The sequence below is a fragment of the Urocitellus parryii genome, chromosome 13 (genome assembly GCF_045843805.1).
Source record: "Urocitellus parryii isolate mUroPar1 chromosome 13, mUroPar1.hap1, whole genome shotgun sequence".
NCBI lineage: Eukaryota > Metazoa > Chordata > Mammalia > Rodentia > Sciuridae > Urocitellus > Urocitellus parryii.
Genome location: NC_135543.1, coordinates 23,369,533 through 23,393,893, shown reverse-complemented (window position 1 = coordinate 23,393,893; position 24,361 = coordinate 23,369,533). Strand labels below are relative to the sequence as shown.

Below are 24,361 nucleotides of genomic sequence, written 5' to 3'. Positions count from 1 at the left end.
GGGATGACTGCCGCCCACGGTCTGCGCGTGCTAACCTTGGGGGAGCAGGTGTTGACATAAAAGGCATGCCATCTGATGGTCTTATCAAATCAGCCCGTCTTCCCTCTCTGCCGGGAAGCACAGTACACGCAGCAGGAGGAGCGGCTGAGCTGTGCAAGGCCAGAATCCCCTGAGCAAGCAGTGTTTCAGCTGGCTGGACAGATCAAATAACACTTGGGCTGCTTAACAAAAGACGCAAGTGGGAAGGTGTTGGAAGCTGGAGTGTGGAAATTTACCCAACCTTGTTTCTTTGACAGGGAAGGCAATTCGCTCTGAAAGATGCCCCGTTCCTGCAGCCCCTCTGTATGCAGGACAATCGTCTTGGTCAAGGTGGCATGGCTGAGTGAGTAAAAGAGGATGCAGCCCACCCAAGTCTTCGGAGGATCCAGCCTGGCAGCTGAGCTCTCCTTGAACTTGGGACGTAGGTATAAACTGGCGTAGAGCTCACCAGAGGCATTTGGCTTTCTCTAGCTTTTTTTTTCTCAGGACTCCTCAGGCTACTTTGGGTTTGGGAAACTAAGGGGAGCTGGCAGAAGTAGAAGGAAGCCCCTAGAAGCCTCCAGAACCCATTGACGGGATCCCTTCCTACTTCGCAGAACACAGAGGGAGGCTGAGCTTGGGACCCTCAGGTGAAGGAATGCAGCTCAGCTCATGACTCCCCTACATCAGCTAGAAACTGCTGCTCGTAACAGAGAAGGATTCAAAGAGGAGAGTTGCTGCACATTTTACTGAGATCCATGGTGACAGAAAAACATCACCTCCCTCCAGATAATCAAACCAGATTTTCCTTCTAAGATGCTAGATTTGAAAAAAGCATGAGCCACTCTAAGCATCAAGGAGGGTTTGGGAAGCATAACTGTTGGTGAACAGTCCTCCCAGAGCCAGCAAGGAAAGAAGCCTGAGCCCGTTGCTGTCCATCTCTGTGAGTAAGGACCTGCACGGCACTTGCCTCCAGACGGCTGGTGGCAGTGACCTCACCAGGAGCAAAAGCGTCCCTCAGCTGTGGGACTTGGCAGAATGAGGGGTGCTGGGGAGGCCACCAGCTGGGACTTGGCCTTTCCTGACTGCCCCTTCCTCACACGGGCAGCTTCAGACCACTGAGCCAACAATGGCCGAGAGAGGAGACTGCATTGCCAGCGTCTACGGGTATGACCTGGGCGGGCGCTTTGTTGACTTACAACCCCTGGGTTTTGGGGTCAACGGGCTCGTGCTGTCAGCCACAGACAGCCACACCTGCCGGAAGGTGGCTGTGAAGAAGATCGCCCTGAGCGATGCCCGCAGCATGAAGCACGCTCTCCGGGAGATCAAGATCATCCGGCGCCTGGACCACGACAACATCGTGAAGGTGTACGAGGTGTTGGGACCCAAGGGCACTGACCTTCAGGGCGAGCTGTTCAAGTTCAGCGTGGCCTACATCGTCCAGGAGTACATGGAGACCGACCTGGCGCGCCTGCTGGAGCAGGGCACGCTGACCGAGGAGCACGCCAAGCTGTTCATGTACCAGCTCCTCCGCGGGCTCAAGTACATCCACTCCGCCAACGTGCTGCACAGGGACCTGAAGCCCGCCAACATCTTCATCAGCACAGAGGACCTCGTGCTGAAGATAGGGGATTTCGGGTTGGCGAGGATCGTGGATCAGCATTATTCCCACAAGGTATGTCTGGCTGAATGGCTGCTCCCTGTGGCCCTTCAAACGCGCACATTGTTCCATAGGGTGTCCTTAGATTCTTGACGGTGGTCAGTATGGAGGGGAGGCTGGAAGGTTCTAGAAAGATTCCCAGGCCTGAAAAGTTGTTGGTGGAGAGGTTGCTCCTCATCTGAACTCTGCCACGTGGCCATGACCAGTAACTCTGGGCTATACAAGTAGAAGGTGGGACTAGACAAATTCTAAAGTTTCTTCTAGCTCCAAATTCTATGGCTTTGAAATCGTGTGGTTGGTGAACTTGTCTGTAGCATCCTCTTAGCTCTGCTGTCCCCATAACCACTTCATCTCCCTGATGTCTGCTCAGGACACCCCCTGAGGCTTCCCATCCTATGAGCTTTATACTTCTCTCATCAGAGCAGACCGATTCTGTGTCCCTTTCTCTCCGTCTGTGGATCAGGGGCCCAAATAACTAATGTGATAAACTAATGCTCATTAGACATTATCAGCCAGTTAATTCCAGGGCTCCCAAGTTCTGTGACACCCTCATCCCTCAGTGGGAGAGGAAAGCCATGAGGGTCAGGATGGTTCTATTAATATCCCCCATATTGGATAACTAAATGGTCCCCAGCTGCAGGGAGTGGAGTTGGCCTGGCCACACGGGTGGGGACACATGTCACACTGACCTTTGTTCTCATGGCCCAAACCTTCTGAGCCTCCCTGATCCACTCTTTCTTCAGGTGCTGCTGGTTCTCTGACATTTTATCTGTTTCCCCACCCCATGTTCCTGCCACTCTGGGGCACCTGTGAGCCCCTTGGGATGAGCATATCACCAGGGACCTCTCTACAGAGCATGCAGGAACAGGCTGGTTTCCAGCCTCCTACTGAAACCTTTATACCTTGAAATTTGTCATTTTTAGAAAAATTTGCAGTCCTGGAGATGGAATCCAGGGCCTTGCATTTGCTGGGTGAGCACCCTAATACTGAGCTGCACCCCCAGCCCTGTACCTTGAAAACACCCCTTAGGAAGCAAGTGCTCCATAATCTGTTAACAGCCAAAGGATGGGGGTGGGTCATGAGTAGTGAAGGTGGCTCTGACCTTGAACGTGCAGCTGTCCCTCTGAGGCCCACTCCTGAGCTCTCTTCCCTACATAGAAAGGCTCCAATCTGCCTGCAGCAGCCGCAGAGGGAGGGCATCACCAGCAAGGCAGGTTTCCTGTGACACCCGCAGATTTCAGAAGCCAAAGCAACCTAGCTGCCTCTGGGTCAGTGGTGCCACAAATAATTTTGCCACCTTAACCTTGAGTGTGTCCCCTGCCCCAACTCCGGCAGCTGAGACCTACTTTGTAGGAAGGAACGTCCACGGTAAAAACAAACATAAGACAATAACAAAAACGTATCCTCTCTTGTCTTCCTAATGTCTGAACAGTTCTCCATGGTCCTTCCAAACAATCAAACCAAAGGTTCAACCAAATCAGTTTTTATTTGATAAAAAAAAAAAAAAACAGAATCCTGGGACTCACAGAAATCACTTTGCATTGGAATAAGCGGTATATATGGGAATCACAGTATGATGCAAGAGGCTGATTTAGTAGTGTTACAGGGAAAGAGCTTACAATGGCACATAGAAAGCCTTAAGTAAAGTTAGGAAAGATGGTTTATTGTGGTGAAGATTGCTGTGGTAATATAATAATTCTTAGGAGTTGGCCCAGTGTGAGAAAGAACCACTGTATGAGCGTCAGGGCTCTGAGCTCCCTTCTGACCTTGAGAGGTTGAACATGGATGGCCACTGACCATCTGGAACTGCAGTTGCCCTATCTTTGACAGAGATAGCAGTCCACACCCTGTCTATCCCTCTGGGGCTGTGGTTGAGAATCAGAATGGACCAGGGTGTAGAAGTCCTTGGGAAGCAGTAAAGGAGCACATCCATTCATGTCATGGCTGTTTGCTGAGCATCCAGCAAGCCCAGTGCTGGGGCCAGGGACAGACGAGACTCCAGTGACTGTCCACAAGAGTTGTGCTTGGCACTGTTGCCTCTCACTGCCACTTCCCCCGGGGACTTTCATTTTCCCGATGCAGAGGAATGTAGATATTCTGACTTAACTCTTGTCAGGCTCTCTTCAAGAAAATTAGCTGTAGGAGGTTAGAAAAAATAATTGGAACCAGTTACTAACCCAGGAGGAGCTCAGATCTTCCCCACGCCCTGGGTTTGGCAGGTGCCACCCGCCCCCACCCCTTCTCCTTCAAAAGCTTTCTGCTTTTAACTTCCTGCCCTCCTCTTCCCCAGGGATGATGAAAGGGCTTTGTAGTTGGTGATTTTATTTATCCAATGTTCATTTAAATCAGTTCTCATTTAATCCTCATAATGCTATGAGGCACTTAGGGCAAAGGGCCCGTTGGGAAATGGAGAGAAATGACTTTCTCGGGTTTACACGGGTGGCTATGGCAGATGACTCCTAGAACTGAGGTCTTCTCAGGTCCTGTTGTGGGGACTGTCCCTGCATACTCTTCTTAATGAAGTCTTCCTGGTTCTGAGTTGGAAGTAATCTCGCCTTCCTCTGAACTGCCCTATATCTTTTCCCCATGCTGAAGCCTCTATCTTCCACCCTAATGGTTCTTGAGTCCATCTTACAGGTATTTGTGACTGTATTTGTTCTCTCCCAGATGGAGAGTCACTTGATTCTTGAGGGCTGTCTCTTGATCATCTTGGTTTCCCCCCATGAAGTCTGACCACTGGGCCTGTGGCATGGCTCCCTGTTGATCTTGTGGATTGTATTGAGTAGATGGAAGAATCGTCTTCTACCAGAGCTTTGCAGATAAGAAGCCAACAGGGGAAGTAGCCCTGCTCAACGTCACGCCGTGCACACGGAGCCTCACTTCTCAGTTGTTCTAGTTGCCAAATGTGGATAGTCCTTCCCATTCCTCTTCTCTCCTAGAATTCTTGTTAGAGTCAAATGAAAGTGTGGAGGTCAGATTGCTTTCAGACGTTCAAAGGATAGAATCCCTAACAGAACTATTTGCCTGGTGACACCAGGCAGACACACGCAGGCCAGCTTACCCTCCACTGAGATGTGGACCCAACTCTCGACATCGTGGCCCAGGGATGAGTCATGAGGCCCTGGTTTGCGACCCTTTCTGCCCCCCTCAGCAGGCCTACTGATGAGTTCTTGTCATTTCTATCAAGAAGAGACAGCTGAATGATCAAAGCATGCTTTTCTTTAAATTGGTCCTATTAGAAAGTAGGTGATCTCAAAAGAAAAAAAAAAACTAAAAGTTCACTAAGCCCTGTGCAGATTAAGAAATGTCAGGAAACCCTCAGAGAGCAGTTAGAGGGCCCGGACTGTGTGAACTCATCCCTGTGGCCTGGAGAAAGCCCACTGTTTATCCTGCCATAGAGCCTCGCTGTGCTGCCAACAGACCTGCTCTCAGGGGTGCAGGGGGAAAATACCCAGGGAGGAAAAGAAGAGGAAAGGGGTCCATCAGAATCTGGTCAGCCGGAGGCTTGCATTTTCAGTGAATCATTCGAGTAAGTCTGAGCTTGCTGCTGGGCTGGCCTGCCTTTGAGCCCCAAACCCTGTCTTCTGACCTCATTCACAGTCACCTCCATTTCTCATTAGGATTCCTTAAAGCTCATCTAGCTCGGGGCTTCTCAAATTGTGGTCCAGAGCTGCGGACTCAGCTCTCTTGGGAACTCCTTAGAGGTGCAGATTCTGAGTCCCTTCTCAGAACAGGCCATCTGTGTCCCCAGGCCTCCCAGCGATCCCAGTGTTCTGAAGCAGCAGGCCGCCTGCCTGTGGACAGACAGCAGAGGCTGCCCGTGAGCTCGTTGCTGCCGGGGCACTGTGGGCAACACCAGCTCCTCCCAGCTAGCGAGGGGAAGTTGAGGCAGGCACCTTCACCAGGAAGCGTGGCTGAAGGTGCAGCTCAGAGCACAGGATGGCTTTGCAGGTCCTGTCACATCGCCTTGGAAACAGCCTGTTCCACCAGGGCACAGATCTGGCAGAGAGCTAAACAAACCAGGCACCTAAACCAAGAGGAGTATGGGCTCTGCCCAGGTTTGGTTTTAACGACTAGTCAGGTGGTATGAGCAGTGATTTTGGAAAACATAGACTTTTCATCCTGGTGTCAATGACTTCACAAAGATGTTACTTTAAAACAAAAACACTGGTTTCACAGCTCAGGAAGATTGAATGTTTGAGGGCTCAGTAAATCACTGTAGTTTATTGAGGCCCTGGTTCAATTCAAGGGCCCACAGGAGGCAAAGAAGGACGGTGCAGAGTTCCCACGTGGGTCTCTCCTGTTCATGGGCCTCACTTCCCCCTCTCTGGCCACTCACCTGCCTTTGGAGACTTCTGAGGCCAGGATCACCTCCCTGTCTTCCTGAGAAGACGCACAGAAAGGGCCTTTTAGGCACACATTCCCTTGACACTGAGCCTCAGAGGAAGAGAACTCATCCCCCTGGTCTGTGCCAGGGCCCTCTTGTCCATGTGCTCATATCTTGGATGGCTTCCGCATGACAGATGGCAAACCCCAAGGTTCAGGGAGGGGAAGGATTCGTCCAGACCCTGGAATAGGATCAGAGTCCACAGTGCTGGCACCATGGGGGCCCAGCCACCCACAGAAGCCCTGAGAAAACAGGCTCATGGAAGGACACCTGGCCAAGGGACCAGTGAGCTAGAAGGTCACTTTCTTCTTAAGCCGCTAAACATGTTATTCCAAATCAGTGGAGCTGAAGAGATTTATGTAGAAGACTATAAAATATCCCTTTTTGAAGGGGAGAGGTATGGCCTAGAGGATTAGAACAGAGGTTGTTCCGGAGAGTCAAGTGTCCCTGAACACCCAGGAAGAGTTAGAAAGCTCATTTTGTTGGCTTTCTAAGCCCCCTTTCCCCTGAAGAAGAGGCCCCAGGAGCAGGAGAACACCGCACACAGGCCCCTACCATGGGAAGCTACCCACTGAACCCCAGGAGTGATGTTATACACCTTTAACAACTGGCACGACCCAGGCACCAAACAACCATGATGCACCAGCCAGAGTCCTGAGGAGGGTCCTGGAGGTTCTCTGCTTCCCAGAAACTGGCCCTTGATTGCCTGTTCACAGGCCTCACTCTTGACAACAGATCTAGTATGCCTGTGCCTGTGCTTTCCAGCCTGCCTTATGGCTGTCCCTTAAATCAAAACTCACTCTTTCAAATGTGCCTGTAGGTCTGGTTTTCCCCTGGGGGTGAGCAGCTGATTAAATGTTCCTCCTGACAACTTCTTACTCTCAAAACCAGCCTACTCACCCACCTGGAACTCACCTGTCAATCAGAGGAGCCACTTCCGATGGCAAATGACGAAGCTCTAAAGACTTCAAGAAGCAGGGAGGCTAAAGCAGAACTGGTATTTCCCATAAGCTTATTGAGACAAATTCTTTGTCATTTAGAAAGTATCTTTATTTTACTTTTATTTTTGAAGTTTATTTCCAAACTGTATATAATATTATGAATGTATGACTTTTTATTCTTTCAGTATTTAAAAAATCATTGTTTTATTTTCTATCCCTATTGTTTTAAAAGGGAAGTTGGTTTTTATTCATATCATTATTTCCCTCTATGAAATATCCCCACCCCCTCTGGCCACTTTCAGGATTTTCTCTTAATCTTTAACTTTCAACAGCTTGACTGTGATGTGCCCAGATGTAGTTTTATTTATCCTGTATGAGGTTTAGTGAACTTCTTGAATCTATAAATTGATTTTTCGCCCCACTTCTCTCTTTACCTTCTGGATTCTGGTTATTTGTATATTAGTAAGCATGGTGTTGACGCAAAGATTTCCTAGTCTTTTTTCTCTTCTTTATTCAGAATGGACAATTTTTATGTTTCTGTCTTCAACTCTACTGACCTTTTCTTCTGACATCTCTAATTTGCTGCTAAACCCATTTGGTGAATTTTTTATTTTGGATATTATGCTTTTCTGTTCTAGAGTTTATATATATATATATATATATATATATATATATATATATAAAATTTGTGTGTTTAGATTCCCTATCTTTTTATTCATTAAGACCATATTTTTCTTTAAGTTCTTAAACATACTGATAATGCCTAAACTCTGTTAATTCCAACCTCTGGAATGCATCAGGATCTGTTTTCTATTGACTGTTTTTTTTTTTTTCCTTAAATTTGGTTCATGTTTCTCTACTCCTCCACATTTTTAGTGTTTTTCATTGTTTGCAGCCACTGCAGTTAATACTCTGGAAGGAGTCTAAATTATATTCTTTCTTTGAAGAATATCAATTTTTCTTCTGGTAGGCAGTTAATTTATTAGTAACTTTCCCTGGTCCTATCAGGGCTTTTATAGGCCAGGTCTACGTAATCCTTACCTAAAAGCATGGTCCTTCATCTAATGGCTTGGTCTTGCTCCTGTTTCATCTCAGCACTTGCAGTGTTATCAAGGTCGCCCCTCTGGCTGGGCAGGGACTCCACCAACACTCTCCCAACACTCTGCTGCCTCTCCTATCCTGTTCTGTTGAGTTCCAAAGTAGATGCTGTTTGCTAGACCTTGACAGAGTCAAGTGTGTGTGCAGCACAGTCTTCAGTTAGAGATCTGTGGGGACCCCTCATGCCCAAACTTCTGGACCCCTACCCTGTGACGCTCTTCCTCTCTAGGGTTCACAAAGCTCATCTCCCATGTTTCCATCCTTTCTTTGGGGGATCTGCAGAGCCTGTTGTCCAGTCCTGAAAAAACCTGCTATATATGTTTTGTCCAGGCTTGTAGTTGCTTACAACTGGAGGACAAATCCAGTACCAGGTACTCCGTCGTGACCAGGGGTACTCAGTCCTTACATTTAATGATGGTGATGTTCTGTGGAATGGATTATTTTTGGATAGCAGATTACGAGCACCTTGGAGGAACTGATGGCTCACTCATCTCTGCATCTCCTGTGGCGTGCTTAGTGAATATTATTCAGTGGGATTGAATGGGATTTAATGTTGAATAATGTGCTCCTCTTCCCTTTGCACCTGAGGTCTGCTAGGGCTATGGCTTAGATGTGGTGTGTCCCCCAAGGGTTCATGTCCTGGAGACTTGGCCCTGGTGTGAAGTTAAGAGGTGGTGGGACCTTTAAGATGAGAGGCCTAGTGGGAGGTCATTAGTCCCGGATTTTGCAAGACATTGATGTAGTTCTCATAAGACTCTGGTCAGTTTTTGTGAGGTCGTTATAAAAAAGCAAGCCTTCCTGGTCCTTTCGCTCTGGCTTCCTGTCCCTGAATGTGATCTCTCCCTCTCACAGACATTCCCATCATTGTGGGGCAACAGGTCACACGGTGGATGGGCTCACGTGAAGCTGGTTGCCAACTAAATTCTGTTAATTCCATATTCTCTGTTTTACATTTATATAGCTGGGTTTTGAGCCCAACTTACAGGATTTTCTTCACTCGTATCCCTGGTAGATTTCATCTTCTTGGCATCAGACAAATTTTCCAACCAGAGGAGATCTTTTTGGATCTTTGTTCCATCACATAATCTTGCCCTTTACAGCTTCATAATTTATAAGCCTGCCTTCCAGAACTTTACTCTTATCTTAATTAAAATATGTGTGAAGAGATTAGGCCAAAGGCCTAGCCTCAAAACCACTAGACACTTCCCCCCGGGGTGACACTGACCCAAAAGCTAGCATTCTCTGGGTTTCTTTCTCCAGCCAGATACGGATTTACATAATTGTGTAGTTGTCTACATGTTTTTTTAATTGTCCACAAAGATGTCCTAAGAGATTTAGCTAAATGCATTATGGAGATTCAGAGACACTGTCTACAGAACCCTCTCATTCTACCTTCAAACACTTTAAAACTCAGCCTAAAGATTCAAACAGCCAAATTCAAATCACATGACCAGCTGTAACACCTTAATTCCTAGTTACGCAGAGCACAGAGGTTGGCAAACACTACCCCCTTACTTAGAGAAAACCTGATACATGAAAATCTAAACTTTCAGAATCATGTTGAAGGTTAGGGCATGGTTCAATAAACTGTAGTTTGCCCATTGAATAGAATGTTATACAACTGTCTTCAGTGGTATTTTTGAAGCGTTTGCAATAACAGGGGAAAGTTTTATGTAATAATGATGGATTTAAAAAGCAAGATGCAGAATTGTATAAATGATACGATCATAACAGCTTCAAATAAGAAGAAAAGAACTACACACAAGAAATAAACTAGAAGTAAAAACTCTAAAACATTAATAGTGTTGGACAGTGAACGGAGTTTTTCATTCTCTTGTTTCTCTATAATTCTCCAAATTGTGCATGGTGTCATCACAGTAAACTTTACAGGCAAGAGTGTGAGGAAGTTTGCCCCAAGAGTAAGTTTACCAAGAACATGTTCTTTGCACAAAGAATAGTGAACCTGAGTTATTTGGTTACCAAGAGAGGAGGGTCAGGCATGCTGGTATCTGGCCCCAAAACACAGGTACGCAGCCTCACATGCATCCTGTGTTTGGTGCCCTCCGTGTCATGTATGCAAGGCTCACCTCCACACCAGAGTGGCAGCCCTACCTCTGCAGCTGCCTCCAAGGGAACTTTCTAGTGGGCTGGTCTGGATGCACTGTGACAACCCTACCTCAAGGTTGAGTGGGCAGATGCCCTGTGGCCCCAAGCAAGCTACTCAACCTGCCTCAGGCTGGCTCTGTCCCCTCGTAATAACTGGCTCTTCTTCATGGGTCTGTGTGGAACAAATCAAATGATGTGTGCAATGCTCAGCCTGCTTCATGCATCTGGAGAGCCCTCAGTAAACAGTAGCCATTTTATACCTTGATTCTTAATAGGTTCTCAAATAACTGAAGTTCCACCACAAACAGTAAATTGGGATGGTCAGCTATGCTTCAATTTATATTTTAAGATACAAGTTAAAGGAGTGAAGAAGAGTGGGAGCCAGTGGGAAAACCATTATTTGAACCAACTTGTCAGAATAAGTTGATGAGAAGGCTCTGAGTTCGAATGGGGTGGGGGCGGGTGGCTAACTCAAAAGCATAGGGAACCCCTTTAAATGTTGACACTTTTTTCAATTTGGCCAAAGGCTGGTTCTAGTGCTGAGGTTATACATGAGGTGTGATATTCAAAATATCTAGTAGTTAGCTGGGTACAGTGGCACACTCCTATAATTCCAGTGGATCAGGAGACTGAGGCAGGAGGATCATGAGTTCAAAGCCAGCCTCAGCAACTTAGTGAGGCTCTAAGCAAGATGCTGTCTCTAAATAAAATATAAAAAGGGCTGGGGATGTGGCTCAGTGATTAAGCACCCCTGGGTTCAATCCCTGGTACCAAAAATTTATATTTCTAATATTTGGAAAGTTTGGGGACCACAGAATAGACATTGGCAGTGACCAGTCAGAATAGATAACAGCTGTGAGTACCCGTCACCCCTTCAAAGACTAGAAAGTAGGGCCCGCCCTCCTAGGGGTGAGCCTGCAGAGGTCTACCAGTGACATCCACACCAGGCACATGGAACAGCAGCCCAGAGGCCTGCCCTCAACAGTCCGCTGCTGAGGAGCTTCTAGTCCCACAGCCTCCCCAACACTCTTATCCTTGCCTCCTCCTCTTCCAGGATATTATGTTTGCCCTCTCCATCACACCTAACCAGATCCCCTTGTTTTGGCATCAAGAGAGAGCAAGCCACTCCCTGCTCTCCCTCCTGCACCTTGCCCGTCCCCTCCTCTGGTTCTCAGAAGACGCAGCCAGTAGATTTGCTGGCACCTGGGGCACTCTAGGGTATGTGTGAAGATTTTTTTTTTTTTTTGGCAATATCTTCTATACACAATTAATGTTATCAGAGTTGTAGGCCAGAGGCCTACCCATGCCAAAAACAACAAACAAAAGGTAAAGTGAAAATCTTAACTTTAATCAAAATGGCCATATTGGGAAGGCAGAGTGAGATCCACCATCTCAGCCCTGTCTTCCAGGTACAGCTACTAACAGGAGCTTTGGGTTTAAAGAGAGGAAGAATGGGAGCAGGGAGAGAGGTCTGTATCCATTAGTAGTCCTGATCAAACTGTGGTGTGTTTGATCATTAGTCCAATGCTGGTCCTGTGTGGTGGCTCCGGAGAAGTCTTTATCACTTGAGGGGTGATTTCCATGCATTGCTCAGGATGTTTATCTATCAGACCTGTGGTGGTGGGAGGAGGCAATTCCGTCCCCATGGATGATTGCTCCTACTTAGGGAGGCAGTCTGATCATGGATGAGTTCCTGGAAGATGCAGGACAGCGACCAAAGACTTCTAGGCACCACTCTGTGGGTCTGAAACAGGATGCTCCCAATCTTGATCATCGAACATCTCTACAAGTCTTGTCTTGTTTAGGGGCAGTCAGGAAAATAGGCCTTATGCTACTAGTTTTTAGATGAGCCTTCCATACATGATTAACACACATGCAGAGCTGAGAAGGAATCTGAAGACAGATACAGAAGAAAGGTGGAGATTCCAAACTTTATCCTGCTTTTAGTTACTCCCTGGGCATTTGCAGGCCTAAGTGAAGAGTCAGTGCTTAGAGCAAAGGCAGCTTCTCTTCCACTCCTACCACCTGTGACAGTACATCCCCAGTAAGGAAGCTGCGAACTGAGGTCTCCTGCCTCACCTGGCTTCACAGTCCTAAGAAACCTGTGGTACAAAGGCGGTTTTCAGTAGCCCCTGAGCTGAGCTAAGAGGAGCCCAAAGCCAAAACAGAGTCACAGGTCTGTTTCTGCATGTCCTGTTGTCTAGCTGTGTCCTAGGTCACTGTCCTATGCCTTCCAGAAACTCATCCATGATCAGACTACCTCCCTAAGCAGGAGCAATCATCCCTGGGAACCAGCTGCCCTCCCAACTCTGACCCCGACCCACTTGCAATCACTGCAGGAGTCTGAAGCTGGTGTGGGTGTGGGCAGCTCTGCTTCTGTAGCTGGGGATGGGCATCTTCATTTGACCCTGAACTAGTTCCTGGAACTCTGGAACTCACAGTACTACACCCTGGGGGTTCTTTCCCACCGGTGATAACTGCAGATCCTCATACCAACCCTCTGGGAGGCAGGTCAAGTTAATGATTGTCTTCCCTGCGTAGATGAAGACTAGGGAGCCCCTGAGCCTGATGTTGGGGAGCACACCTAAGGTCCCACGGCTAAGCTGGGACTGAACCTGGGCTCCAGGGACCAGGAAGAACAGCCGATGGACCCCCTGGGCTGCAGAACTTGGGAGCTCTCCTAGTGCCCTCTGTGAGGAAAGGAGAGCAGAGTCACAGACTGGGGGTGTTGGCCTCTGCCTTTCCCGTGAAGGAACTTGGAGCACAGAGCAGTTCCCTGACCTTCCTGGTCCTCACTCAGCGGAGATGGAGCTAGGACAGAAAATTGCCATGCCTGAGTCCTGGGCCGTCCTTCTCTCTGTAGTTCCCTGCACAGTCTCCTGTGGGCTCCTGCACTGGCTGTGTTAGCAACGTAGGTTCCCACCATGGGGCCCAGAGCTCCCTGCCCCAGCAGGCAGCCAGATGGCAGAGGCCACCAAGAAGAGTATTCCCTTTAGTAGAACAATGCTTCATATTTTCTTTTAAACTCTATTTTTAAAAACAACTCTACTGACTATACTATAATTAGTATACCCCACAACTCATGCATTGAAAGAGTATAATTCAGTGATTTTTACTATATTTAGAGTTGTGCATCCATCCGCAGAATTAATTGTAGAACATTTCCTCACCCCCAAAGGTAACCTGGCTCCCCTGTCACCTCCCTCCCAAAGTCTCTTGTCCCTCCAACCCTTGGTAACCGTTGATCTTTCTTATGGATTTTCCTATTCAGGGTAGTTTTTATAAACAGACTCATATACCATAGAGTCCCTTCTAGCTGGCTTCTTCCATTCTGCATGATGTTCTCAAGATTATCCACGTGGCAGAAGCAGGTGCAAGTACTTCGTTTCCCTTTATTACCAAATAATATTCCACAGCATGCACATTCCATTTTGCTTATGGATGTGGTATTGTTTCTACCCTTTGGCTAATGCTGCCGTGAATATTCCTGTACAGCTTTTATGTGGACATATATTTTCCTTTCTCTTGGGATATGCCTACAAGTGGAATTACTGGGTCTTAAGGTACTGTCTGAGGAGCTACCTGACTGTTTTCCAAAGTGGCTGCACCATTTTGCGTTCCCATCAACAATGTATGAAGGTTCATTTTCTTTATATTCTAACACTTGTTGTTTTTCTATTTCTTTTGTTTCAAATTCTACTTATTGTAGTGAATGTGGAGTGGCATTTCATTATGGGTGTTTTTTTGGTTTTGCTGTGTGTCTCTGTGTGTGTATGCATGCGTGCATGTGTATGTTTTTATTGGGGATTGAAGCCAGGAATGCTCTACCACTGAGCTACATCCCCAGCCCTTTTTATTTTATTTTTTTTTATTTTGAGACAGGGTCTCTCCAAGTAGCCCAGGCTGGCCTGGACCTTGTGGTCCTCCTACCTTGGCCTCCCAAATTGCTGGGATTACAGGCGTGCGCCACCATACCTGGCTCACTGTGATTTTGGTTTATGTTCACCTGATGGCAAATAATGTTGAGCATCTTATCATAGTCATTTGCATATCTTCTTTGTATATCTTCAGATCCTTTGCCCATTTTAATTTGTTTTTAATATTTTTTTTAGTTGTAGTTGCACAAATACCCTTATTTTATTTATTTATTTTTATGTGGTGCTGAGGATCGAACCCAGCGCCTTGCACATGCTAGGCCAGCGCTCTACCACTGAGCCACCACCTGAACCCTGCCCGTTTTAATTTTTTTATTATTGAATTGGAAAGGTTCTTTATGTATCCTAAATGCAGGCTCCTGCCGGATGCAGTGGCACATACCTATAATCCCAGTGGCTCTGGAGACTGAGGTAGGAGGATTGCGAATTCAAAGCCAGCCTCAGCAACTTAGCAGAGTCCCTGTCTCTAAATAAAATATAAAAAAGGGGCTGGGAATGCAATTATGCACCCCTTGGTTCAATCACCAGTACCAAAAAAAAAAAAAAAAAAGAAAGAAAGAAAGAAATGCGTCCTAAATACAGGCTTCTTATCAGATGAATGATTTGCAAAAAAAAAAAAAAAAAAACAAGTCAGCTCAAATCCTATTGGTTGGCTTTTCACTTTCTGGCTCATGTCCTTTGAAACACAAATTTTTTCATTTCCGTGATACCTAGTTTGCTTATTTTTGTGATACCTAGTTTGCTTATTTTTTTCTTTTGTCACTTTAGTTTGTGACGTCATATCTGAGAAACCATTGCCTAATCCAAAGTAATAAAGATTTATGCCTATGATTTCTTAGTTTTATAGTTTTAGTTCTTCATTTAGGTCTTTGATCCACTTTTAGTTGACCTTTGTCTATAGTGTGAGATTAGGGTCCAGCTTCATTCTCTTTTTATTTTTTTAGTTGTTGCTGGACCTTTACTTATTTATTTTATTTATATGTGGTACTGAGAATCAAACCCAGTGCCTCACACACACTAGGTCAGTGCTCTGCCACTGAGCCACAACCCCAGCCCCCAACTTTATTCTCTTGCAGGTGGATATCTAATTGTCCCAGCCTCATTTATTGGAAACACTTACTTTTTCCTCTTTTCAGTTTCTTGGAATCTTTAAACATACCAATTAACTATAAAGGTCAGGATTATTTCTGGATTCTCCATTGTATTCCTTTGGCCTGTGTGTCCCTCTTACGTCCATATTACACAATCTCCATCACTGCAGTTTTGAAGCAGGTTTTGGAATCAGAGTGTATGAATCCTCCAACTTTGTTCTTTTTCAAGATTGTTTTAGAGAGTCAGTACATAAAAAGCAATGAAGCACTTATGCATGATATAACATTGATGAATCTTGAAACCATTATACAAAGTGAAAGAAGGCAAACACAAAAGGTCATGTATTGTGTTATCCTGTTTATCTAAAATGTTCAGAATAAGAAAATTCATGGAGACAGAAAATAAAGTAGTGGTGCCCAGGGCTGGGGAACAGAAGAAAATGGGGCATGCCTACTAATGTGAATAAGATTCCTTTTGGGGTTGATGAAAATGTTCTGGAATTAGTAATAATAGTTGCACATTCTTGAGAATATACCAAAACCACTAAACAAAATACTCTAAAGTAGCAAATTTTATTTCATACAAATTGAATCTAAAAAAATTTTTAAGAAACAGGTTGTCTGAATATACTTATATCTAATAAAGAAATAATGTATATAGTATAAACTCTTTCTCAAAAGAAAAAAATACTCCAGACCTATTTTATAGGTAAATTCTATCACATATTTAAAGAGAAATAAAACCAGTTCTACAAGTTCTTTCCAAAAATTAAAGGGAGTAACTCTTAACTCATTCTAACCATCCCTGGAATAACAAAACCCACATGCACAAAAAAAAAAAAAAAAAAAAAAACAATATAAGAAAGAAATCAATCAATATCTCTCATTAACATAGATGCAAAAATGCTGAACAAAATTTTAGCAAATTAAATTCAACAATATACAAAAAAGATAATACATACTAACCAATATGCAAGTTTGGAATGCCAAGTTTGTTCTAATATTTGAAGATCAATGTTATTACCGTTTTGGAAAATGGTCTAGCAACAACTTCTTTAGAAGTTAAACTTACCTCTGCTATATGATCCAAACATTTTATTTCTATGTAGGCAAGCAGATAGCCATACAAATATTTGTACACAAATGTTCACAGAAGCTTTCTTTCTCAAAGCCTATAAGCTATCTAAATGTCCATCAACATTCACATGAACAAACTAGTGCATCCAGACAACAGAATTACTACAATACGGGGGAGTGAACCACTCAGCAATGTGATTGAATCTCAAGATAATGATGCTGAGTGAAAGAAGACAGAAATAAATAAATAGAGTAAATACAGTAAGTTTTAGTATACAAACTGATTTATAGTAACAGAAAACAAATTAGTGTTTGCCTAGGGGTGAGGCAGGATTACAGAGACATGAGGCAACTTTGGGGGTGATGGATAGATTCATTATTTTAATAGGTGATGTTTTCACAGATGTGTATATGTCTCAAAACTTTTCAAAATCATATGCATTAAATATGTGCAGATTTTTTTTTAGTTATACCCCAATAAAGTTGTTTTAAAATAAAGATATTCAATCACCAAATGCTTGAGTGCCAGCTAAGGGTGGCTACTGGGAAATACAGGTTGAAATACAAGACCCTCGGCAAGATCCTGCCGTGGTGGAGTTAGTATCTAGGTGGGAGCTTGCACAGATGGTAGGTGGTTAACAGCGCCAGGGTTTGCGCACGCAGCTCCCTGAGTTTTCTCCCATCCAAGTGCAGGAGAACTGGCAATGCAGCTGGACTCGAGGCTGCCTGGAGCAGGAGCCCACCACAGGAGGGGTCAGCTCTTTCTCCCTGGATGTCCCCTTTAGACATCACCATCCAAGCTCCCTGCCCAGCAGGGAGAGGCCCACACCTAGTGTTCCCTCTTGTCTGTGAACAGAAGAGTTACACCACAGAGACCTGTTGAGCAGAGAAGGCCACACTGTGCTGAACAGATGGAAGGGGCTGAGGAGAGAGGCGAAGCCAAGGGTGAGGAGGCTCGGAGCCCTGCTGCTGGAGAGCTGTCCAGTTGATGTTTTCAGTGCTTTGGGGCTTGACTGTAGCCCTTCCCCTAATCTCCATTAAATACCCCAGGTGGTGTCCTTTGGGGGCTTAAGTTTCTTTGAGTGGCCTCTATTCTTGCAACCAAGGACAATTTTGACTCCCCTTCACTCCCTTGGGAGGACTCTGTCTTCAGAAGTCTCTTCTTTATCTTTGGTCTCATACTTGGGTCTTCAGAGCAGTGGCCAGGGCCCTCGGAGGGCAGAGACAATGTCCCCTGAGGGAGAGGAGGAGGTTGGGTAGCTCCCATAGTGAAGACAAGAGAAGGCAGGCCCGGGTGACACCATGGGGCTCCTGGAAGCCAGGAGTGGGAAGGCCCTGGGAGGAACCTGAGTGGGATGGATGCTCAGGGGATGAGGAGGCGGTTCCAGGCAGCCCTGGAGGAGCCAGGGGGGCGGCAGTGTGTGGGGGCTGGTGGGGCAGCAGCGGAGCAGGATTTTCTCACCTGCCTCTCTTCTTATCTTCTTGTTTCCTTGTCTGAGTCTCTTTGCTCGCAGCACTCATGGAGGACCAGAAACACACAGTCCTCGTTTGGGAACAAACCCTGGCCTGAGGTTCAGACAGTCTGATTTCTAGTCTTTTCTGTTTCCAACTCAGCAAGCAGCTAAGAGCAAATACCCCCACTCTATGCCTTGGTTTCCCCATCTGCCCTCTGAGGGCCCAGAAGCAGTGTTAGGACTTAAGACCACTGGCCAGAAGGACCAGCAGGCTGGTGTCAGTGACCTGGGTTCCAGGCCTGCGCCCTAGTTACCCTAGTTACCCATGTGACTTTGAGCAAGCCATCCAGTTCTGTGAGGCTTTAGCTTCCTCACTCACTCTTGGGTGAAAGAGAATAGAGGTCTTCATCCCTCACGTAGCCCTGGGAACATCAGCCAACAGAAAAGAGCCCCCTTAGAGATGTGAGGCTGTGGGCATGCTCAGGAGACGCTGTGACCTCAGGGAGCTGGCCAGATGGTGCCTTCCAGGCCAAGCAAGGACTCCCTGCCCAGCCATCCTCCTGGGGACCAAGACTTCAAACTGCATATGCCAGGCCCTGCCAGATCCCAGCAGCCTTCGTCTCCCTGCCTCCCCCACCTTCTCAAGGGAGGCGGTTCTGGGGATGTGGCTCAAGCGGTAGCGCGCTCGCCTGGCATGCGTGCGGCCCGGGTTCGATCCTCAGCACCACATACCAACAAAGATGTTGTGTCCGCCGAGAACTAAAAAATAAATATTAAAAAAAAAATTATCTCTCTCTCTCTCTCTCTCTCCCCCACTCTCTCTTTGAAAAAAAAAAAAAAGAGGCGGTTCTGTTTACTTCACACCTTCAGATTGTGTTTGGAGGGTGACGCATGCTGGGGTCTCAGTGAATTGGTCTGCCACCTTCATGTGATTCCCCTGAGGATGCCAGCAGGTCAGGTTTCTCAATAAGACAGTGACATCAGCAGAAAGCAAAATAGCATCAGTTACACATCCACATTTTTACATACTGCCATATTAGTAACTGTTGTATTCTGCTACCTTTCCTAACAATGCGATTCTGCAATCTGTATTTGGGGTAAAAATGGGAGTTCATAACCCACTTGATTCTAATGTATGAAATATGATATGTCAAGAGCTTTGTAATGTTTTGAACAAACAATAAAAAAAAAGAAAGCAAAATAGCAATGAATGGGGACTCTAAGTAGAGCAGCACGGCTTTCAGACCTGCACCTGTGACAGCCAGGTGAGAACTCAGAAATCACCCCTTAGCAGAGAGGCCTCCAGAAAAGGAGGCTCAGAAGAGGAAACAGAAAGACACAAGTGGGAAGAGAAGACAAGAGCGGGAGGCGGAGGAGAGGCAGGTGACGTGGTGGCACAGCCTGGATCTGACTTTGCAGAGAAAAGCAGAGGACAGCAAAACAAGTCTCGTCAGGAATTCTGTTACTCTTGGGGTTTTAACTCCAAATTAGTTTCTAGTCAGAACATTCTGTAGTCCAAGCTGCAAAATGTAATTCTGTGTTTCCACACTTCCACCTGTGGTCTTGCACCATAATAAACTCAAATTCGGAAAGACCTGGAAGCTAAGGAAGTCATTCGATCATTGAAAATTAAATTCTGTTCCCCGGGTGCTATGCACCAAGTCAGGACATTGAACAGGACGTTTTACAGCTGTTTCCGGAACAGGGTTTGAAACGAAAAGTCTGTTCTGCTTAGCCCTCAGCCAGAACAGCACACATTACTCCCTGAAACTTGGTCCACATTATATTCTTGTGATTCTCTGCTTCCTTTTTGAACAGTGGATTTTCCTCTCAGATGTGGCTCTCAATTAAGCAAACCAAATCTACCCGACTTTGTACTTATGGGATCCCTCAATAAGGGATGTTTGTTCGCTTTACTAAACTGCCTCTCAGTTTGCAAACAGACTTCCTGCAGTTCCCCTTAAGCTTGTACCCTTGAAAGGATCTAGGTTTTCCTCTACCCAGTGTGGCCCGACTGTCTTGTCTGCTGCATGAAGTGAGATTCCTGAAACCTGCCAGTTACCTATTTGCATCCAAGGCCATCCAAGAAAGTGTGTGGGTTCCTTCAGCTTTACTTGGACTGATCGGAGGAGAGGGGAGCAAATTGGTCAGAGGCCACTGATTCTGAGCAGTGATACCAAGGAACAAGATCAGGGGGACCTGAGTACCCTCACCAATGCTCTACCTTAAACTCTGCCACTGGTCTTTCCCCAAAACCCAGATGAGGATGGCTAAGCACATATGTACATGTAAAACAACTTAAGTGAGATATCGACCACACGCCTGACCGTTCACTCGCTAAAACTGTACAGTTCCATGGCTTCTAGTGCATTAACAGTCATGTACCATTACCACAATCAATTTAGGACATTTTCTCCACCCCAAAAAGAAAGACCATACCTACTAACAATCACCCCTATTTACCTCTACCCTCCCCCAGCCCAGCCCTAAGCAACTACCTGTCTTCTTTTTCTCTGGATGTACCCATTTGGAACATTTCATATAGATTGAATCATGTAATATTAGCCCTTTGGGGACTGGCTTCTTTGATTTAGCATCATGGTTTTAACAACCATCCATGTTGTAGCTCGTGTCAGCACTTCATTCCTTTCTATGGCCAAGTAATATTCCATTGTGTGAATGCATGCTTTGCTCAATCCCCTCATCAGTTGATGGATATTTGGATTATTTCTACTTTTTGACTATTGTGAATAATTCTGCTGTGCACATCTATAGGCAAGTATTTGTGTGACCTGTGTTTTTGTTTCTCTTGGATATGTACCTAGTGGTTGTTGGAACTGCACAAATTTCCTGAGTTTTCTCTCAAGGGTCTCTGTGTTTAAAAGGAGGTTCTCATTTTTGTAGACTCTCAATACATGAGAGTCTGAATAAAGGCTCTGATAAGTCCTATGATGAATGAACTTGCTTACTTTAGAGTTATCCAAATTTATTTGACATAAAACTACTCAGCAAGTAACATCTCACAGTAATTTGTAACACCTTAAGAAGACTAAGTTAGTCCAAGTTCTTATTGTAAACGGTGTTTTAGGAATTAATACCACGGACCCTGGAATCTGGTCCTCCTTATCAGAATGGGATCCTTGAGGCCCCTAATTAGGGCTCCAGGTTCCCATCTGGATAGTACAGGTGTGCAGGATGGGAAAAGGGAAGGGCACCTGGCCTTTTCTCCTTCACCTAACCTAGACTCCCTGAGGGCTCGCCTCTACTGCCTTGTCTATATGAGGTCAGGGATGTGACCCTCCTGGCCAGATCTCTGACCTTGGCTCTGCAGATAAGGAAAGTGGCAGCTGTACCCCCTTTTCTACAGTGACACTTTCAAGTTGAGCTTTTGCATTTCTAAACCCCTCTAACCCCCTCCCACACCTACTCTTTTAGGTCCAGGTGTGCGTTTATATGCAAACTCTACTGATCATCTTCTCAGAAGAGCATCTTGCTACTAACAGTTCAACACAGTGAGTTAACATAGGTGGAAATGTCTGAGAAGAGCCAGACTCCTATTGAGAACAACCCATATAGAACAAAAACGTAAAGAGCTTCGGACAGAGATTTTAAACAACAAAAGGATTCTATACCATGTGCAACCGTTACAAAAGCTCTTCTTATATGAAAAGTCACCTGTAATGAATGAAGTGTAAAAGTAGGGTAAGGTAAAATGAAGTAAGATCATTTCCTTGAGAGAGAGAGAGAGAGTGTGTGTGTGTGTGTGCACGTGGAGAGAAGGAAGAAAACCCAGGAATCACTCAGTTTTGATGCCCCTTAAGGAATGGAGTTGGAATCTTGAGAATTGAGGAATGACATTCACTCTAAAACTTCCTTCTTTAATGATGGAATCTTTAAAAATGAGCTTAAACCACTTTGTCATTTAAAAACTCAAATTTAAATAGAAACCTGCCCTGCAAGACAGTAAAATGAATCTCCTGGGACAAAGTGGCATGGGAGGGAGCAAGGGTCTGGCCTCACCAGATGTAGAAAGAAAAGAGCTGAGGTCAGTTGAAAGTTGGCATTTGTTGATGGGAAGAGGATCATGTGGGCCCAAGCCAGCCAACTTCAATCACAGGCATATTCTGCATAAGCACCTGGCTGGGTACATACAGAGCTCTTTACACACACACGGTCACTGAAGTACTCACGTGGCATTCAGGTAGAGGCCACTTTCAAGAACCAACCACCCTCCAGCCAGGGCATATATAGAAAACACCCTTGGCCCAGATAATTCCTTTGCAAAATAGGAATCAATCATTTTCATGCTTTATCTCAAGATATCTTCTCTCAAAACCCTCTAGAGACCATTAAAAGGAAACTAGTGTCAGCCATTTGCACTTTAGTATGAATTTGATCCCAGAGCCTCACAGAGATGTTAACATCTAGGTTTTACTTTTGATTGGGGAAGGGAAAGTTAGATCTCAAAGAAAGGACTCTTCAGATGTCAGCCAGCAGGTGGAGGTAGTATTTTTCAAGCAACCTTTTGGTTATTTCTCCAGGAATCGCACCACCTGACTGTCCTCTCCCTGAAGCTGAGGTGAGGCCTTCTCACCCTGAGCCTCCTTGCTGAGGTTCATCCACTCCTAGTGGGCCCCCTCCACTCCTCTGGAAGAAATCTGCCCTTCTTCTCCATGAACAAGATGACACACTTGTCACCTCCATTGCAGGCCATTGCATCCTTTGTAGCAGAGAATTTTGACTGCCAGGATTGAGTAGGATTCACCGTTGAAAGCCCAGGAGAAATCACGCTAGAGAGTAGCAGAGAGGATGATACCGGTGTTGGAGATCAGGAACGGGGCCCTGTTCCCCTGGTGTGGAAGATTAAACACCCGCAAAACGCCAAGGCAGGCAAGCGGAGAGAGAGCAAGTTTTATTTAAGAGAGACGGAGCAGCAGACTTCTCCGGAGAGAAGGAATGGGTGTGTTTTGCTCTTTTATAGGCCTCAGAACCCCCCAACTCCTCTTTTCTTCCCTTTTAAAAAATTTCTTGCCTAAGGGCAGGAAGGAGCAGGAGCACAGGAATGTCCCTTGTGTTCCTTGTGTCCGAAAGTGCCATCTGGATCCTGGAGGTGTTAGCTGTTAGCAACGCTTTTCCTTTTCTTTGATAACCAGCCCTCATCTTCTCATCCCCCATCATCAGCCCCCTGCCTCAGTGTGTTGAGCAACGTGACATTTCCCGTTCCTCAGGGTAGGCAGGGCTGCAGGCCATTGCTTTTGGGCAAAGAAAACATGTGGGGAGTCAGTACAGTGGGCTCATCATAGTATAGAATTATCCTCTTAACCTTGAGCTCCCGCCATCCTCATCGATTTATCCCCTTACAAGGAAGGGTACCAGCCCTCTTTCTACCAGCCCTGGTTCTGTTCCTAAAGAATTGTGGGACCTTGGGCAGGTTGTGCACCCTCTCTAAACAGTTTTCTTATCAATAAAAGGGATATGACAGCATCATTTTTTTAGGGTTATTCTAAAGACTGAATGAGACAGAGAATGCAGAGTTCAGCACAGAGCCCAGCAGGGAGGGGACCCTCAGCAAACAGGAGTTTTTTCCAATTCTTATTTGGAGGAAAGAAAACTGAAGGACCAAAGTAGGCTAGAAGCTGGGCTTGGAGGACTTGGGACAAGACATCTGTTTCTATTGACCTCTTCTTTATTTTTTAATTTGTTCTAACTATTATACATGACAGCAGAATGCATTTCGATTCATTGTACACAAATGGAGCCCAACTTGTCATTTCCCTGGTTGTACATGAAGTAGAGTCACACCATTTGGGCAGTCAGACCTGTACCTAGGGTAATGATGTCCATCTCATTCTACCATCTTTCCTTTCCCCGTGCACTGGCCTCTTCTTTGATCCAGTGTCCCTATGGGAGAGTACTGGGTAAGGACAGCTGATCACTCCCAAGTGCTGTTGAGTTTTGAACTCACAGGTGGGGACAGCAGCTCCCCTGTTTGGCAGCCTCATCCATCTGAACCACAGGCAAGAGGCAGCTACATGGATGGCGCACACCGCACGCACGAAGGGAATACATTGTCCCCGAGCCCGTGTATCTTTGCTTTACACATGCTTGTAACAAACTTCATTATCTGGTTGTCAAATCCACAGTGGAGTGGAGACAACCAACTAGGGACCAGACAGGCACACTTCAAGCAGCGAGAAGTGACAGCTAATTGTCTGACAAGTAAGGAGACAGAAAAAATATAAAAGCAGATGAAAGAATTCACAGTCACGGCTCTCAGGCTCTTTAGAGCAGCTTCTGAGAACTGATGTTCCAAATCTTTACCCCCTGGAAGGATGGTCAGCTACATTTGCGGTATTTCAAGAAGTCAGTTGAGTGGATGTGTGAATGCTGAACCCCTGGGCGGGTAGAACTTTCCAAACTTGCCTTGCCTTTGATTTTCACGTGTTTGAGTATCATCAGACCCATAACAAGCCTTTGATACAGGAAGTGGGTGTATTATTGTCTCCCATCTTGAAAATGAGGAGACTAAGGCCTAGAGCCTCTTACAAGGCCTTCCCAGGCTTATAAAACTAGGAGTGATGGATTTGAGCTTCT

At 45.8% G+C, this 24,361-nt stretch overlaps 1 protein-coding gene across 1 annotated transcript in view; it reads left to right on the top strand.

Annotated features, from left to right (window-relative positions):
• The first annotated feature begins 526 nt into the window (after positions 1 to 526).
• Mapk4 (mitogen-activated protein kinase 4) overlaps positions 527 to 24,361 on the top strand; it is a 51,775-nt gene continuing 27,940 nt past the window's right edge. The window contains exon 1 of the mRNA XM_026393784.2: positions 527 to 1,693. Coding sequence (XP_026249569.1) covers positions 1,148 to 1,693 — 546 coding nt within the window. The 5' untranslated portion in view covers positions 527 to 1,147. The remainder of the gene's footprint in view (positions 1,694 to 24,361) is intronic.